The sequence below is a fragment of the Spermophilus citellus genome (genome assembly GCF_964194105.1).
Source record: "Spermophilus citellus genome assembly, chromosome: 1".
Taxonomy (NCBI): Eukaryota; Metazoa; Chordata; class Mammalia; order Rodentia; family Sciuridae; genus Spermophilus; species Spermophilus citellus.
Genome location: NC_138182.1, coordinates 268,816,693 through 268,833,713, shown reverse-complemented (window position 1 = coordinate 268,833,713; position 17,021 = coordinate 268,816,693). Strand labels below are relative to the sequence as shown.

Below are 17,021 nucleotides of genomic sequence, written 5' to 3'. Positions count from 1 at the left end.
GCCACAGTTAGCATACTAAACAAATTTTAAAACTATAAGGATAAAAATACTGGTAGAGTTTGTTAAGAGAGAAAATGCAGTGAGTCGTTGCTTATAGCGATACAGGTCAGGATAAGAAGATAAGAACTAAAAGTACAAAAATAATTTTTCAGGGCTGGGGCTGTAGCTCAGTGGTAACTGAATGCATGCGTGCTTAGTGTATGAATGAGGCCTTGGGGGTCCGTCCTCAGCAATGCAACAACAACAACAACAAAAAAAGCAAAAGCAAAACAAAAACCAACCAAAGAATACTCCAACCTCAAAGTTTATGAAACAATGGAATATAATTCAAAGGAAAATTCAACAAATTCATTGCAAATTTTAAGATTAGGATATAAATATTCAACACATAGCAGAAGAAATCCAAATGTTTACAAATACAAGGAAAGGGGCTCAAACTCACTAATATTCATTAGGGAAACATGAAATAAAACTCTGATATAATTTCATAATGACCATACTAGGTAAAATAATAATAATAAAGAAACGTAAACTAAAATATCACTTTGGTGAACAAACTGACAACATTAAGTGAAATTAATGTATGTATTCTATAATTTAATAATTATACTTCTAAGTACATCTAAAAAGCATTTGCTTTAGGCTATGACAACATTCTACTATAGCTTTATTAATTCAACTAAAAAATAACCTGAGTTATGTGTATTAAAAACAATCTTGAGGGCTGGCAATATAGCTCAGTTGGTAGAGTGCTTGCCTTATAAGCACAAGGTCCTGAGTTCAATCCGCAGCACATGCCCCTCCCCAAAATCTTGACTGAAAATATTAACTGTACATATATCACTATCATTTATGTACATTTTAAAAACAAAATAGTCCTACTGAAATCTATAATGATAAATAAATTAATGGAAGAAGATAAACATACTCATGATACTGGTCCCCTATGGTAAAGAAATGAAGATTAGAGACAAAACAATGGGACCAGAAGAGGGGAGAAATAGGGGCTGGTGTCATGGCTCAGTGACAGAGCACTTGCCTGGCACATGTGAGGCACTGGGTTTGATCCTCACCACCACATAAAAATAAACAAACAAAATAAAGGTCTTTAAAAAAAAAAAAAAGGAGGAGAGAAACAAACAGGATCTCAACTTTTTGGACAATATTTGTCAACTATGACATATTAGTAATATTTATTAGTATTTAGCTATAACAGAATAGACAAATAAAACTATTTCTGTTTCTTAAACTTTTGTTGGGGTACAACTATAGAACTTGGAAAAGTCCAAGTGTCAACTGAGTCTATTAGAACCAAGAGAGGAATAGGGGTGTAGCCAAATGGTAGAGCACTTTCGTAGCAGTGGAAAGAGGCCTTGCTTCAATTCCCAGAATTACAACAAACAAACAAAACAACACAAAAACAAAGATACCAGAGAAAACCTTAGTAAAGAGTAACCTATCAGGGAAGGCATAAACACATTTCCATATGAATTCCATATCAATTATATTTATATGTTGCACATTTATGTTACATGTTAGAGTTATTATATTCACTTTCATATTCAATATCTCACTAGAGTTTCACAATCTGGGATAGTAGGCCTGTTAAGTATTGTTACCTTCATTTTACAGCTGGAGAAGAAACCCAAAATGGTCAAAAAGATTTGCATGTTTTATGACCTGTAGCTACAAATCAGTACTAGAATTCCAGTCTTCTAAAACCTTATCCAATGCTCTATAAGAACTAAAAGGCCAATCATGAAATCCTAATTAAGAACTTCAGATTTTTTAAAGAATTACAGAGAATATATGTGTTTCTGATTGTTAAAGTGCAAAGTTATAAAACTTTAAAATATTTCCTTACTTTTTTATTTGAGTCTTCTTCTGAATTAGAGTCCTTCTCTGATGATGGTAAATGTACTACACACTGAATAAGTTGTAAAACCAGTGCCGTAACCATCTGAATATACATAGGTTCTCCATCCATATCACTACTATTTAACCTTTAGTAAGGAAAAAATGGTTTGAATTATACGGGGTATGAAGAAAATCTTATTTTACAAGTCAATCATTATCTGAAAGTTTCAGTTTTACTAATATTTCTAAGCATTGTCTTTAGTCCTTCTAACAGTGTTCTTAGGTCTAATTATTTTTAATGAGTAATAAAAAATACCAAATAAATGCCAATGCAATGTGTGCTTAGATAATTAAAGTAGCCAGAAGAAAAATACAATGGTTAATCCAAATTTCTATTTTATATGCACTGCAGATAAATTTATAATGAAAAATTACTGAATGTTTATCAAAATGATTTTGAAATGATAAAAGCTTTCAGTTTCCATCTGCTGAATGAAGTGGTCATTTGGTATTAAAATTGAATACAAAGTCAACTCTTTGGGGCTGGGGATGTGGCTCAAGCAGTAGCACGCTCGCCTGGCATGTGCGGGGCACTGGGTTCGATCTTCAGTACCACATAAAAATAAAATAAATATGTCGTGTCTACCAAAAACTAAAAAATAAATATTAATTCTCTCTCTCTCTCTCTCTTTAAAAAAAAATTGAATACAAATTCAACTCTTGATCATTTGTGAGTATGATGTCAGTGGCACAGATTATGAAAAATCAATTGACAAGTGCTTTGTTCTACAGAGGTTGTACAAAAATAAGAGTTCTTTTATATATTGATAGTTATTTTTTTCAGGGTTAACAGATAACAGACATTTATCAATAAACATGAGTCTAAAAGTAAATTAAGATAAAAATAATTATAGAAGACAGCCTTCAAAGTAATTTAAAAAATAAACCTACATGCCAGGTCAACATAATCACTAAAGAATTCCCTTTGACAACAAAGACAATAATACCATAGCAATGGATAACATTCCTTATTAGAGTGTACTTAGTGATTTAAAAGTATTCAGCCCTCATGTCTATTCTTTATATTGCTGTGAAGAGTAATCTTTCAGCTCTTTCCAAAACATTCAATGGCTTACGACTATTTAAAATTAAGTCCAAGTCATAGGCCTCACTCTTTTTTTGTGTGTGTCTTCATACATCTATATAGGGTAATAATGTCCAACTCATTCCACAGTCTTTCTTATCCACATGCCCCTTTCCTTCCTCTCCCTCCACTTTGCCCTATTTAAAGTTCCTCCATTCCTCCCATGCACCACCCTCATACCCATTATGGATTAGCATCCATATAACAGAGAAAAACATTTGGCCTTCAGTTTTTTGGGATTGGCTTACTTCACTTAGCATAATATTCTCCAATTCCATCTATTTACCTGCAAATGCCATAATTTTATTCTCTTTTAATGCTGAGTAATATTCCATTGTGTGTGTGTGTATATATGTGTATATATATACACCATAGTTTCCTTATCCATTCATCTACTGGGCATCTAGGTTGGTTCTACAATTTAGCTATTGTGAATTGTTCTACTATAAACATTGATGTGGTTGCGTCACTGTATTATGCTATTTTTAAGTCCTTTGGGTATAAAGTGAGGAGTAGGATAGATGGTCAAATGGTAATTCCATTCCAAATTTTCCAAGGAATCTCCATACTGCTTTCCATACTGGCTGCACCAATTTGCAGTCCCACCAGGAATGTATGAGTGTACCTTTCCCCCCATATCCTCGCCAACACTTATTGTTGTTTAAGTATTCTTAATAGCTGCTATTCAGACTGGAGTGAGATGAAATTTTAGAGTAGTTTTGATTTGCACTTCTGTAATTGCTAGAGATATTGAACATTTTGTCATATGTTTGTTGATTGATTATATAAACCAAAATTATAAAATACTGCCATAGATCCTGACGTTTGAGGATGACTGAACTACTTTGAATTCCCCAAATATGATTCCCCATATCTAAGCTACTCTTCATGATGTTCTAACTAAACTGCCTTTTATTTAGTCATTAGAACATAAAGAATATAAATCAGGCAGAAATGATGAATAAATGTATCCTGGTTATAATATTACGAAGTTCTTCATTACTTGACTACTTCTATAATTAGTTACCTGAAGTTCCTTAAACTCCTCTTGCTGGTTGGTAATCTTGCAAGTGAAGTAAAAATTTCTTCCAAAATTAACTGCCTATGTTTTTCATATCTTGAGAATACCTGTTAAGTAATTATAAGATTACAAATTAAACTATTATATTAGGAAACAAAGCAAAAATGATACATGTAATAAAAATATTATTTATTTAGAATGAAGATGTTTCATTTTCAATGATAATGTCTTAAGACAATTTGCTCAAATTTTCTGTTATTGATTACAACATTCTTATAAAAGCAAAGAATAGGGCTGGGGTTGTAGCTCAGTGGTATAGCATTTGCCTAACAGGTATGAGGCACTGGGTTTGATCCTAAGCACCATATAAAAAAAAAAATATATAGGTATGTATTGTAACCATCTACAACTAAAAAAAGAAGTCAAAGAATATATTGTATCATTTGGTATGATATTTTGGATATGGAAATAAGACAAAATTTAAGTGACTTCAAACCATTCTGATTTTATTATAAATATTAAGGAATTTTTAGCTGGAACACAGATTAATTAGACAAATTCATGGAACAAAAAGATGAATCCTTAGTTCACAGAATCTAATAAGACACATAAAATAATCCTGATAGCAAAATTAACCTACTTGAAACCAGGAATCTACATTAATTTTCCAAGTCTGGATTAAATGATGTCAATATTATTTTACTGGGGAATAACTAAAAATACAAATTGATTATACTTACTGCAGTGACTAATTTAATGGCACACAACTGTAGTTCACTGACATTTTCCACAAAAAATGGTGTTATTCCCATGGATGAAACCTGAAAAGAAAAAATAAGTAAATATCTTTAGTTGATTTCAGTAATATTGTATCTTACTAGTTGGTACTCCAACAACATGTAACTTTACCAGAAGACATTCAGAGGGCATTTTCTTTCCCTCATGTAGTCAGTATCTATTCCCCTTCATCTCTCAAGGACATTAGCTCATACATTAGTTACCTTGATTCATAGCTGCCATTTTTCTAATATCTATCTTTTAGATTAATAAATGCCATGTAAATATAAAGAAACAAAAACCATTCATTTTCCTGTGTGAAAATATCCTGACATATTGTAAAGGAAATATCTTTCAAAGAATTTAGAGTTTGGAATTTATACTACATTCATTTCTCTTCTAGCCAAAATGTTTCTTTTTAAAACTCCCCTGAACTTTAATTTCTTTAATTTGATTATAACATTGTCTGAATGCAAAAAATTAATGTAGAAATGACATTATTACTGAGTAAAACAAGATTACACAAGACTTCATCAGATCCTCTATTCTTATATTGTTTCATCTAAAAATTTACAAAATGCTTAAAAAAAGAAAAAAAAGTTACCTGAAGAATTGTTGTGTCTGTAAGAAGTTGTATCTCTAGCAATTCTGACAGGCTGCTAACAATGTCACAAACTTTGTTATAAAGCATTACTATTACTCTCTGCTTATGAGTGGAACATTTAGCTCGTTTGGCTTTTGAACTTAATAACCCTCCTAAAAAGAAAGAAATATCAAGATAAGGAAAATAGCAACTTTTAATATTTTTCCATAATGAATGCTAAAATCGATTTTCTGAATTAAAAGAACACAATCTTGTTTCTGGCTACATTAAAACACAATCTGGCAAATAAAGCCAGTTATTTATTAAAAGAGAAAACTACCTCGGTAAAATTAGGGAAAAGTGGTAACAGAAACAGGAGCATCTGGGATTTTTCTCTTGACTAGTAAAAGTACCTTCAATCATACATAAATACAGGTTAAGTATCCTTTATGTAATTTTTGGAAACAAAGAGTTTTGGATTTCGAAGTTCTTCAGATTTTGTACTACTTGCATAGACTTTACCAGTTGAGCATCCTTAAGACAAGAATATGAAATACTCCAAAATCCCCAAATTTCTTGAGCATTATTATTGATGGTGTTCACAAAGCTTCAGATTTCAGGAGTAAGGATGGTGAGGATGGTAGAACTTGGGACTAAAATGGAGTAAATCAAATTCTATGCATGTATATGTTTGGCAAAATGAACCTAACTATTATGTATAACTACAATGCATTAATAAAAGGGAAAAAAACCCCACGAACTTTAAAAAGTTTCAGATGTCAGAGCATTTAGATTTTCAGATTAGGATGTTAACCTCTCAGTGCTAAAAAAAAAAAAAAATCATAATTAGGGAAACACTATATTAACTAAGAGTTCTATATTCTACTCAAATACAAAGCCAAAGTCAATGTTTAGTATGATTTATGTGATCTAATAGTTTTGATTCCATTTTAAAATGGAATATCTTATATATTTCTTATATTCTGACTCATCTAACATGGGAAAATTTACAACAGACATTTTTGATATTATATTAAAAACTACCCACATACATGGACAAACTAACCTCCATGAGGATCTAATCTGTAAACAGGATCATACTGAGGATAAAGTGTATTTTGCAAATGAAATTTAGTGTACTGTATAACTCTTTCTATTACATCTTCAATGTATACAGCTTTTGGCATGTTAGGGGATGTCATAATGTTGATAGTTGTAAGACAGGCATCTGCTGATTTTGTAACTCTCTCCATAATAAGGTCTCTCCATAACCTTTCTTCTTCTTCAGTATCATTATTCTATAAAAGAGCACATGTTTAATGAAGTGGAAATAAACACATGTATAAGTCTACAACATCAATAAAAAATTATGATATATTTGATTTTCAATGGTAGAAAACACAGGATTTTGATGTGCATACTCTGAAAGAATATCCGGAATAAAGCACAAATACTATATTACTTTAGGCAAGGTTTTCTTTTTTAAAAATTTTGTTATCAGTATTTGCAAACATGATATACTTGCCTCCTAATTTCCCCAGTAGGTGACACTCCAGTGATAAATTATGGTTACCTTTACTTTTTGTGTACTTTATCTAGATCTAAGATTTTAACTTACCACACTACACTGCATATAAATTTATTTTGTGTCTTGGGTATAAATATGATAGTTAAAATAACTTTTTAAGTAAAAACAAAGAGAAATTAACATGGGAAGTTTTTATTTATAAGTAGTCAAATTTATTGACTGAGCAGTTCCTAATACCTGTTTATTAACCACACTGTATTTCTGAAACTGAAATTAAAAGTAGAAATATTCAGTGCTGGCAATATAACTGAGTTGTAGAGCATGCGCTTATTACCATGCATGAGAGACCTTAGAATCAAACATCAGCAACTTCACCGCACCCAAAGTAGTGATAAAAAGACTACTGAAGACATAACTCATTTTCTAATTCAACAACTGACAAAAGACTTCCTTTTATTTCACACATTAGCAACTTGACATTACAACTGGGAGGGAATATTTTAAAGCTTACTATTAAAAGTGCAAATATTTTTACCACATTCTTTTTTTATTAATATATTTTTTTAAGTTGATAAACTGTTTTTTTATTTATTCATTTATATATGGTGCTGAGAACTGAACTCAGTGCCTCATACTTGCTAGGCAAGCGCTCTACCACGAAGCCACAACCCAGGCCCTATCACATTCTTTTTCATGAAATACAAACTTCATGTTATAGTATTACTTCTGGGTCTTATGAATGGTAGGCATGTACTTTACAACTGAGCTACACTGCCAGTCCCAGAACCCATAATTTCTTGGCAAAGTTTTAAGTAACTTATAGAAACAATAGAGTAGACTGCCACTACAGGTTTCTTTTAGCCTTTTTTCCATATGATTAAAAAACTAGCCAAGGGGATGAGAATGTAGCTCCGTGGGTAGAGTGCTTGCCCAGCATACATGGCCCTAGGTTCAATCCCTAGCAACAAAAAACCAAACAACAACAATAAAAAAAAAAATGTCAAAACTAGTCTAAAAAAGAGGGTATTGAGAAGTATAGATACAGGGCTGGGGCTGTAGCTCAGTGGCAAAGCACTTGCCTAGCATGTATGAGGCACTGGGTTCAATCCTTAGCACCACATAAAAATAAACAAATAAAATAAAGGCATTTCATTCCGCCCATCTACAACTACAAAAAATAATAATTATAAAGTATAGATATAGGCCAGGTGCAGGGGTGCACTCCTATAATCTCAGTTACTCAGAGGTTTTAAGCAGGAGGATCACAAGGCTGATGCTACCAGCCTTGGCAATTTAGTATGATCCTCTGTCAAAACAAAAAATAAAAAGGGCTGGGGCTATGGCTCAGTGGTAGAGTTCCTAGGTTCAACCTCCAGAACCTCAAAAAAAAAAAAAAAAAAAAAACCAAAAACATACATTTAATAATCCAGAGAACTACTACCTAAGACTATTTTTTCTCCATGTCTTATTCCATATGGATACTTAGCAAACCTGTGGCTTCTAAAAACACCAAATTATTTCATAAGATAAAACAAAATTCAGTGTGTTATAAATACACACACCCACACATATATCCAAAAATGGAACTGTGGTTATATCTCAAAAGTATTAAAAGTGGCCAGTGCTATAGGAGAGTATGAACTTTTTTATGTTTTGAAAATTTTCACCAGGCTCCCCCAACCCTTTTTATCTTAATTTGTGGTGCTGTGGATAAAATCTAGGGTCTTATGCATGCTAGGCAAGAGCTCTACTGCTGACATATATGCAAGTCCCCCACCCCACTGTGTTTTTTCTTTTCCTTTATGTGGTGCTGGGGAATGAACCCAGAACCAGGCATCCTTCACAAAAGGCATGTGGTCTAGCACTGGGCTACAACCTCAACCCATCCCCTAGACTTTTTTTAAAAAAAGAAAGTTCATTGACTTAAAACTTCCCTAAATCTTATCTCTTATACTAAATTCCTATAAATATCAATGTTTGTTTTCATTAATGTTAGAAATATCAAGATCAATTTGAATGCATATGTGATTTATAAAGTTAGCTACAATGCTAGGAAGGTAGACGTCTGAAAATGTACTTTGGTCAATTCATGCAACCATGTTCCAATTGCTTTTGATATAAACATATTAAAATGCAGTAACAGTTACAGTTAACATTTAGTGTATAGTTACAACATGCCAGATATGGTTTTAAACACTACATGAACTAACCCATTGAATCCTTTCAACTACCTTTGAACTAGGTATAAAAATGGCATATAAAAGATTAATGTTTTAGTATACATTAGGAAATCAGCATAACGTTTCTCACTTTTTTCTAAAAGATCAACAAAAAGATTTACTACTTATACAACATTATAAAATGAAAATTTAAACACTCATACAAGGAAGAGCAAAGTCAAGATTCACTTTTAAAATAAAAAAAGTCATCTGGGGGGGGCTGGGGTTGTGACTCAGTGGTAGAGCACTTGCCTCGCACGTGCGGGACCCTGGGTTCGATCCTCAGCACCACATAAAAATAAAAGTGAAATAAAGGTATTGTGTCCAATTACAACTAAAAAAAATATATTAAAAAAAAAAGTTATCTGACTTTTCATGGTAAAGCTGGAAATTGACAATGTATAACACTAATTTTGAATTACTAAAAGTGAAATTCTATTAGAAATGTTAAGAAATACAATTAATAATTTGTAGTAATAAGCTCAAATTATGAAATATGGAATTTTCCATATAAATTGAAGTTGCTTGTGAAAAAATTTGTATCTTAACAATATTAAGGGTAAAATCAACAATATTAATTTACACTTACATGATTTAACAAAGTGGAGAGTTTTGATCCATCCTGAATATTTTTCTCCAAGATATTTAGGACTTTCACAGTTTTATCAGTGGAAAGCTAAAATGGGAACATAAATTTTTTTATCAATTACTGGCAAAAAACTATAAATTGTTCAAAAAACAATTATTCCTTTTGGGCTGTGAAAAACATAACATTACTACTTGAAAGAGTGGGGAAAAAATAGCTTCCCTTCAAAGAATCTTAAATTCCATGTATGTAAAGAATTATTCAACTTTTTCTGAAAACACCCTGAGAAAAGAGAATGGGCATATATCCAGGTAAGACTCAATGTGTTCTGATGCTGGGCCCTCTGCCCTTGTGGAAGTGACAGTGAATTTGCACATGAACACATGTATACATTAAAGATTTCACCCACTGATTTAATTATCACTTAGCTTCACACTATAATGTTATTCAGCAGATTTATAATCCCAGATAGCATTTTGAATAATGGAAGCATGAAAAGGTGAATGATAAAAGTTATGAACGTGAATTGAAACAACACGGCTTTATTTAGAAATCCTTCTTAGACATTTAAAAAATGTTTCCTGTTTAGTTTCTTACAAAGGATGTTTTCTGTATTTAAAAAGTTAGTATCATCAGGAGGTAACTGTTTACTCAGATTCTCTTGATTTAATAGTGTTCTACTTAGTTCCTAGCATGCTGCCGGGACATTCAACCAAATCAGCCAGAAGAGCCAACAGGAGACCAACAAAGCAACTGATGTTAAACCCAGTTTGATTACTCATGCTGTAGTACAGAAGCAAATTTCCCCAAACACTGCTTTGGACTATTTCATAATAGATTAAAGCATTGAGACTTTTCATAAATATCTATACTTTGGTTGTATCTAGCAAATTTGCCTTTGCAAATAAGTTGAAATATTAACTAACATGTAATTATGGAATTAAGAAATATCTAAGACTGGCACAGGCACCTCAAAAAACTCTTGACATATTCTTATACACAACTACACCAATATCTACAACCATATATAGAAATTCTGGTGTGAACTAATGGCACAATAAATGTTAACTGTGGTATGTCTGGCTTTAAAAATCAAATTCATGGCATAATATTTCAACAAAAAATGAAGAACCAATTATACTTTAGGTTTATAAAAACATCAAAATACTTTATAGGTTGCTTTAAAATTATAAAATAGAAAAGTTAAACAGGATTAAATTGCTTGGAATTGATTCCACAAGTCAACATAATATTTTTATTAATTCTTTTAGTATTTCTGAAGATTAGATCACTGTACCTACATTATAGACCAGGAAACTTAAGACTCAGTTACAATGTTGTTCAGAAAGGACCTTGGTCAGAAGAGAAGGAGAGGGAAATTGTCTTGAAACTCTCTTTGTATAGCAATCATACAGCAATTTAAGGTGTGAATGATAGCAGATAAAGACTGCAGGAAGCTAACTCTTTTTTTTGGGGGGGGTAGACCGGGGGTGGGGGGGTATAGGGGACTGAACTCAGGGGTACTCAACCACTGAGTCACATCCCCAGTCCTATTTTATATTTTATTTAGAGACAGATTCTCACTGAGTTTCTTTAAAATTGCAATCCTCCTGCCTCAGCCTTCCGAGCTGGAATTATAGATATGCGCCACAGTGCCTGGCTCAGGAAGCTAAATCTTGATGCTGTCACTGTTGCTTGCAGTTATCACTGGTAAAATAATTTGCTATTTCGTTAGTGAAATAAAACTATTTCTTAGTGACAGTGCACTCACAGGAAGACAACTCACTAAAAAAATGAGGCTATATATATTTAATAACAATTTTAAAACCAATATTCTATACCATGGGATGTAACATGTTAAAATTGCACATCTACTCTTTAATAATCCAAAATGAGTAAAGGTCAAAGAAAAATGTTGTGTATTTCTGCATTTAATAATCTAAATATTTGTAAAACTGAAAAAAATTTCAAGACCCATGCTCTTTCAAAACAATAATATAATTTTCCTTATAATATCTATAGTATACTACTTTCACTCAAGGACTTTTTAAGAATAATAACGAGTTTTCATTATTATTTCCATAAACTTTATAAATTTACCCTGAAAACATTATGTGTGGTGGCTCATGCCTGTAATCCCAGCAGTGCAGAAGGCAGAGGCAGGAGGATCACGAGTTCAAAGCTAGCCTCAGCAATAGCAAGGCACGAAGCAACTCAGTGAGACACTGTCTTTAAATAAAATACAAAATAGGGCTGGGGATATGGCTCAGTGGTTGAGTACCCAAGTTCAATCCCCAGTAAAAAAAAAAAAAAAAAAAAAAAAACCAGAAAATTTATAAACTTTACTTTACTGAGATACCTTATCCATTATACCCATTGCTTTAATTTTAGCGGATTCACTGCCGAGTTCATTAAGTTGATGTTTTCCCAAGAGCAGTTCCTGAGGAATTTCATCATCATCACCTAAAAAACCAAACAAACAAATATAGAATTTAGGTAAAAGAAATAGCTCAAGATGGTAAGTTTAACTTTTAATAAAAAATTTGACCACAAAAATATAAATAAACTAAACAAATAAATTAAAAGGCCTTTGTAAATCTCAAGCAAACCCTAAATGAAAAGGGGAAGGAGTAAAATTAAAGAGTTCTGACTAAAATGGGAAGACAGACAGCTCTCTTGTCTTTACTATAGTAGACAGGTACACTGTTGACCCTTTTCAACCATTCTCTCTGTCCCAGGAGGCTGACCTGTATGAACTACATCAATAGTCTCCCATGCCCTCTGGCTTCTGTTTGGGTTCAGCCAGTGGGGTACCCTGTCAGAAGATCAAAGAGAAGGAGAGTGAGGTCAGGCTATTTATATCCCTGACTCCTTTCTTATGAGGTCTCAGGCTGGATCTGTCCAAAAATACTGCTTCTTTTGTACCTGCTCTATAACATTTTTTTTTTCCTATCAAGTGAATTCTTATGATTTCTCTTTACCCTTATTCATTTGGGTGTAGGGATGGTAACAGTCCATGGCAGTTAACTCTGGGTTCTGGCACTACTTCACCCCCATCTTCATAATTAATCTATTTGTAAATAACTCCACCTCAAAGTATCCTAATTTGAGAGTGCTTCTGTTTTCCTTTTGGGACCCTAAATGACACAGAAGACAATTTCTCAGTATAGAATTGCGAAGTTTTTAAAAAGATGAAACTGATACTCAACATGATCATAAAAAACAATGTTATTTACACTAATTTTCACAGAACAAACACTTTTAAAATAAAGAGAGCACCGGGCACAGTGGTGCACACCTTAATCGCAGAAGCTCAGGAGGCTGAGACAGTAAGATTATGAGTTCAAAGACAGCTTCAGCAAAAGCGAGGTGCTAAGCAACTTAGACCCTGTCTCTAAATAAAATATAAAAAGGGGGCTGGGGTTGTAGCTCAGTGGTAGAGCGCTTGCCCCGCACGCGTGAAACACTGGGCTCAATCCCCAGCACCACATAAAAATAATTAAATAAATAAGATATTGTGTCCATCTACAGCTAAATATATATATATGTGTGTGTATGTGTGTATATATATATATATACATATATAGAGAGGTTGAGCGCCCTCGGGTTCAATCCCCAGCACCAAAACTAAAAAATAAAAAATAAAGAGAGCAACATACCTTTAAAGGTATTCTCAAATAGATGGAATTGTATCAGAATTAACATTTGCCATAAGGTTTTCAAATAAATTAGGCCTTAGTGTTTTTATCAGCTGAAGGTAGCATAAGATTTTTGAGTACCTCTATTTATTGTAAGCAGTGTTTTTATGAACTCATTTTTATATTTACAGAGATAATCTTTACATACTATTGTAAAAATAAAGCACTACACACATGGTACAGTAAGGATTCAATAAATACAATTACAATAAATTAATAGATTCCTATTTCTGCCTATTCAAACCTCACCTGCATTAAGACTTTTCTTTAATTCTTTTAACCTAGTATTGTAGCTGTACTTTCAGGATTCTAAAAAGATGGTATACGGAGACTTAACTAATTGGGGCCTGAGGATGTAAATCAATGATACTACAGTTGTAGAGCCTATGGAAGAAAGGCCCTGGATTTGTTTTTGCTTTTTTAAATTTTTAATTATTTTGTACTGGGAACTGAACTGGGGGCGCTCAATCACTAAGCCACATCCCCTGCTCTTTTTTATTTTGAGACAGGGTCTCACTAAGTTGCTGAGGCTTTTATTTCTTTATTTAGAGGCTGGTTTTAAACTTGTGACCCTTCTGCCTCACCTTCTGGAGCTGCTGGAATTATAAGTGTGCTACACCACACCTGGCTAAAGGCCCTGGATTTGATCCTTCTTCCCTCACCCCCAGACTTGTATAAAAAAAGACTTGACTAATTTATTATCTGATTTTTGTGTAAAAGTTTTCAGTTTCTTGATAACATGCACTAGACCTAAATGCACAACTAGATTTTAAGTACCTTGATAGCACAGCGCATGCCTCTATAATGCTCTAGAGAATTCACAAAAAGCTAGGTATATACAAGAGATAAATAAACATATTTTAAATTGATTTTACCAAAGGCAGTAAAATCCATATCTTCCAAATTATCCAAAATATTCTCTATTGATGCTGTGAATCTCTTAAAAGTTGAAGAGTCCATCATTTCTGCAAGTGAAAAAAATTTTTTTATATCCAAATTCCAAGTAGATAAATGAAGCTGAAGACAAAAAACAAAAAAATAATCAAGAAGCACAAAAATAAAAGGAAACAAAAAAGAACAAACCCTAAAATGTTACCTTCAGGTGTTAGTTTTGGTTCATAAGCTTTCCTTTTCTTCTGTTTTTCCTTTTTCTTCATTTTTCTAGCGACTGAAATAAACAAAAGAAATACTAAACTGCAGGAATGACAATTTAAAATATTTCCATTTCTGTTCCTAGTTTGTTCCTTAACATTAATTAAATACTTTAAACAATAATGATAAAAAAATCCAAACTAAATATTTACTTTTGTCTTAATTAAAATCAAGAGTTAAGTAACTCAAAACAAGATATAAAATATTCTTCAAAGCTAAAGCCCTAATTTAAATCTGTATGTAAGAAAGCTGTTTACACTGATGATTTACCCTCACTAAGGCTGGGAGGAGGAGAATAATCTTCCATGTCAGAATCTGATGGACTTCGGTTTCGATAACGACCACCACCTGAACTCCTTCTTCCTTCATGAGAGTGGCCACTTCTCCTATGATCCCCAGAGCTTCTTCTGTCACGTTCTTCATATTCCCAAGCTTTATCATCATCTTTTTTATGTCGTTTCCTAGAGGCTAGAAGCAAATCCCCATGACAAATAATTTACCTCATTTAAAAAGACTATTAAAACTTGTACTTTACAAATGAACCATGTTTGGGGGGGAGGGGTATTCTTTCTGTGGGTCTAGGAATTGAGTAATTTTGTCTATTCAGAAGTTTAGATTTATCTAAAATTAAAAATTTTTACATTAATTCAGTTTGTTACTAAACAGAACAGGAAGGTTCTGAGAATTAAAACACAGTACACATTTCAATAAAAGGTATTCAATATGTCAGTAAAGATTTTATGTAAACTTCAAGATTAATTAAGGCTTGTAAAACAACCTTTATTTAATATTTGGATAAAAAACAGAATCATGTTAAAGCATTTATATTATTGATGGGGAGCAGGATTTGGATGTTGAGTCAACTTTTGTGTTACAGAATATGAGTAACCAAATATGTCATCAATTAATAGCTAAGTTACACCCACAACTTAGCAATAAATTCCATAGACTCTTATGACCTAATATTACAAACCCACAGAGATAGAATAAACCAATATTGTAAACACTAATTACTGAATTCAGCTCTCCAACAATAGGCTTGTTAAACCCAAGGAGAAAAGCCACGAAGTTTATGCATGCTACATTAGCATGTTTATATGTTACTTTCAGTCTTTTTCCCATCCTTCCAGGAATCTAAGCATTCTGTTTAAAATCACAAGACTGACAGGATTCTCTAGGCAAATGTGGCAAACAGATTTCATTTGATATATCAACTCTGATCAACTGGTAATAGCTGCCTAAAGTATTAAGTTGAATATAATTCTGAGCCCCAAGAAAGCATCACAGTTCAGGAAAAAAAGACAGATTAGAAATTTCTGCAGTGACAGGTGGAGTGAAGTACAAGGGAGACATATTTATCATACCTACTCTAGAGTGTAGGCACCATCAAGTTAAAACCAGGGTAGAGAACTGATGTGTCCTACCTTGAAATCATACACTGCTTATCAGAGGGAACACTTGTTGCTGACAGAGACATACTTTTTAGTCTGCTGCTTGACTCCCTTGCTTCTGACTGTCTTGTTTTTGAATGCCTAACTGATCAACACACAAATACTCAAGACAAACCTTTTGAGTTCCCTACTTGGCTTTGATTTAAGGATGTCAATCTCTGGCTCATTCATCTATCTATACTTCTGTCAGTGTCCTTATATGTGGATAACACAATTACTTACTCTTATCTGCTGCCCTAACTATTCCTATTCAAGTCTAGTTTGGTTTCTGGTTCCAACCCTTCTGTCCAATCTATCAACAACATGGCAGGAAAAGGAATTTAATTCTGTTTCCACTTCTTTGTGGTCATAGGTTTGGCATAGCGAGATCATATAAAGGACAAGTGTAAATAAATATATTAAAATCATGATTTTCTTCATAATCAGTCATGAATTTGGTTATGAAGTATGTGAAGAGAAATAGGATTTTTCCCCCTTTCCCTTTTAAGGGTTGTCTCATATATTACTATAAGTAGGTTTGTGTGTGTGTGTGTGTGTGTGTGTGTGTGTGTGTGTCTATGAGAAACAGGTCATTTCTTTATAATATTCACTCAATGTTTTGTCAAAGTATTGAAATGCCCACCAAATAAGGATTTGGCAACTAATAAACAAACTTGTTCAGAAAGTAGTATTCTGTGATCTCAGATATGAAGTCTGACATGAACCAAAATTAATGAGCTACTTTAGTCTTTCTGCACTGTAACTATTTTGATAAGAAATCTATTTCTAGCATGAAATCTTAAAAAATTTAATATTTATTTTTTAGTTTTAGGTGGACACAATATCTTTTTTTTTTTTATTTTTATGTGGTGCTGAGGATTAAACCCAGTGCCTCATGCATGCTAGGCAAGCATGCTACCACTGAGCCACAACCTCAGCCCCTCTAGTGTGAAATCTCATGAACAGAAAATGCTTAAAAAATCTCACAGTTGTTAGTAATTACATATAATATGCTGTATTGTGACA

The 17,021-nt window shown here is 32.8% G+C and overlaps 1 protein-coding gene across 2 annotated transcripts in view; it reads right to left on the bottom strand.

The window, feature by feature from the left end:
* Positions 1-17,021, bottom strand: part of NIPBL (NIPBL cohesin loading factor) — a 185,762-nt gene that overhangs the window by 45,434 nt on the left and 123,307 nt on the right. For both annotated transcript variants that reach the window (XM_081307128.1, XM_081307129.1), the window contains exons 12-21: positions 14,836-15,033; positions 14,510-14,581; positions 14,289-14,378; positions 12,075-12,178; positions 9,719-9,805; positions 6,449-6,680; positions 5,404-5,555; positions 4,763-4,843; positions 4,029-4,129; positions 1,865-2,003 (exon numbers count right to left, since the gene is read on the bottom strand). In XM_081307128.1, the coding sequence (XP_081163254.1) occupies positions 1,865-2,003; positions 4,029-4,129; positions 4,763-4,843; positions 5,404-5,555; positions 6,449-6,680; positions 9,719-9,805; positions 12,075-12,178; positions 14,289-14,378; positions 14,510-14,581; positions 14,836-15,033 (1,256 nt within the window). The remainder of the gene's footprint in view (positions 1-1,864; positions 2,004-4,028; positions 4,130-4,762; positions 4,844-5,403; positions 5,556-6,448; positions 6,681-9,718; positions 9,806-12,074; positions 12,179-14,288; positions 14,379-14,509; positions 14,582-14,835; positions 15,034-17,021) is intronic.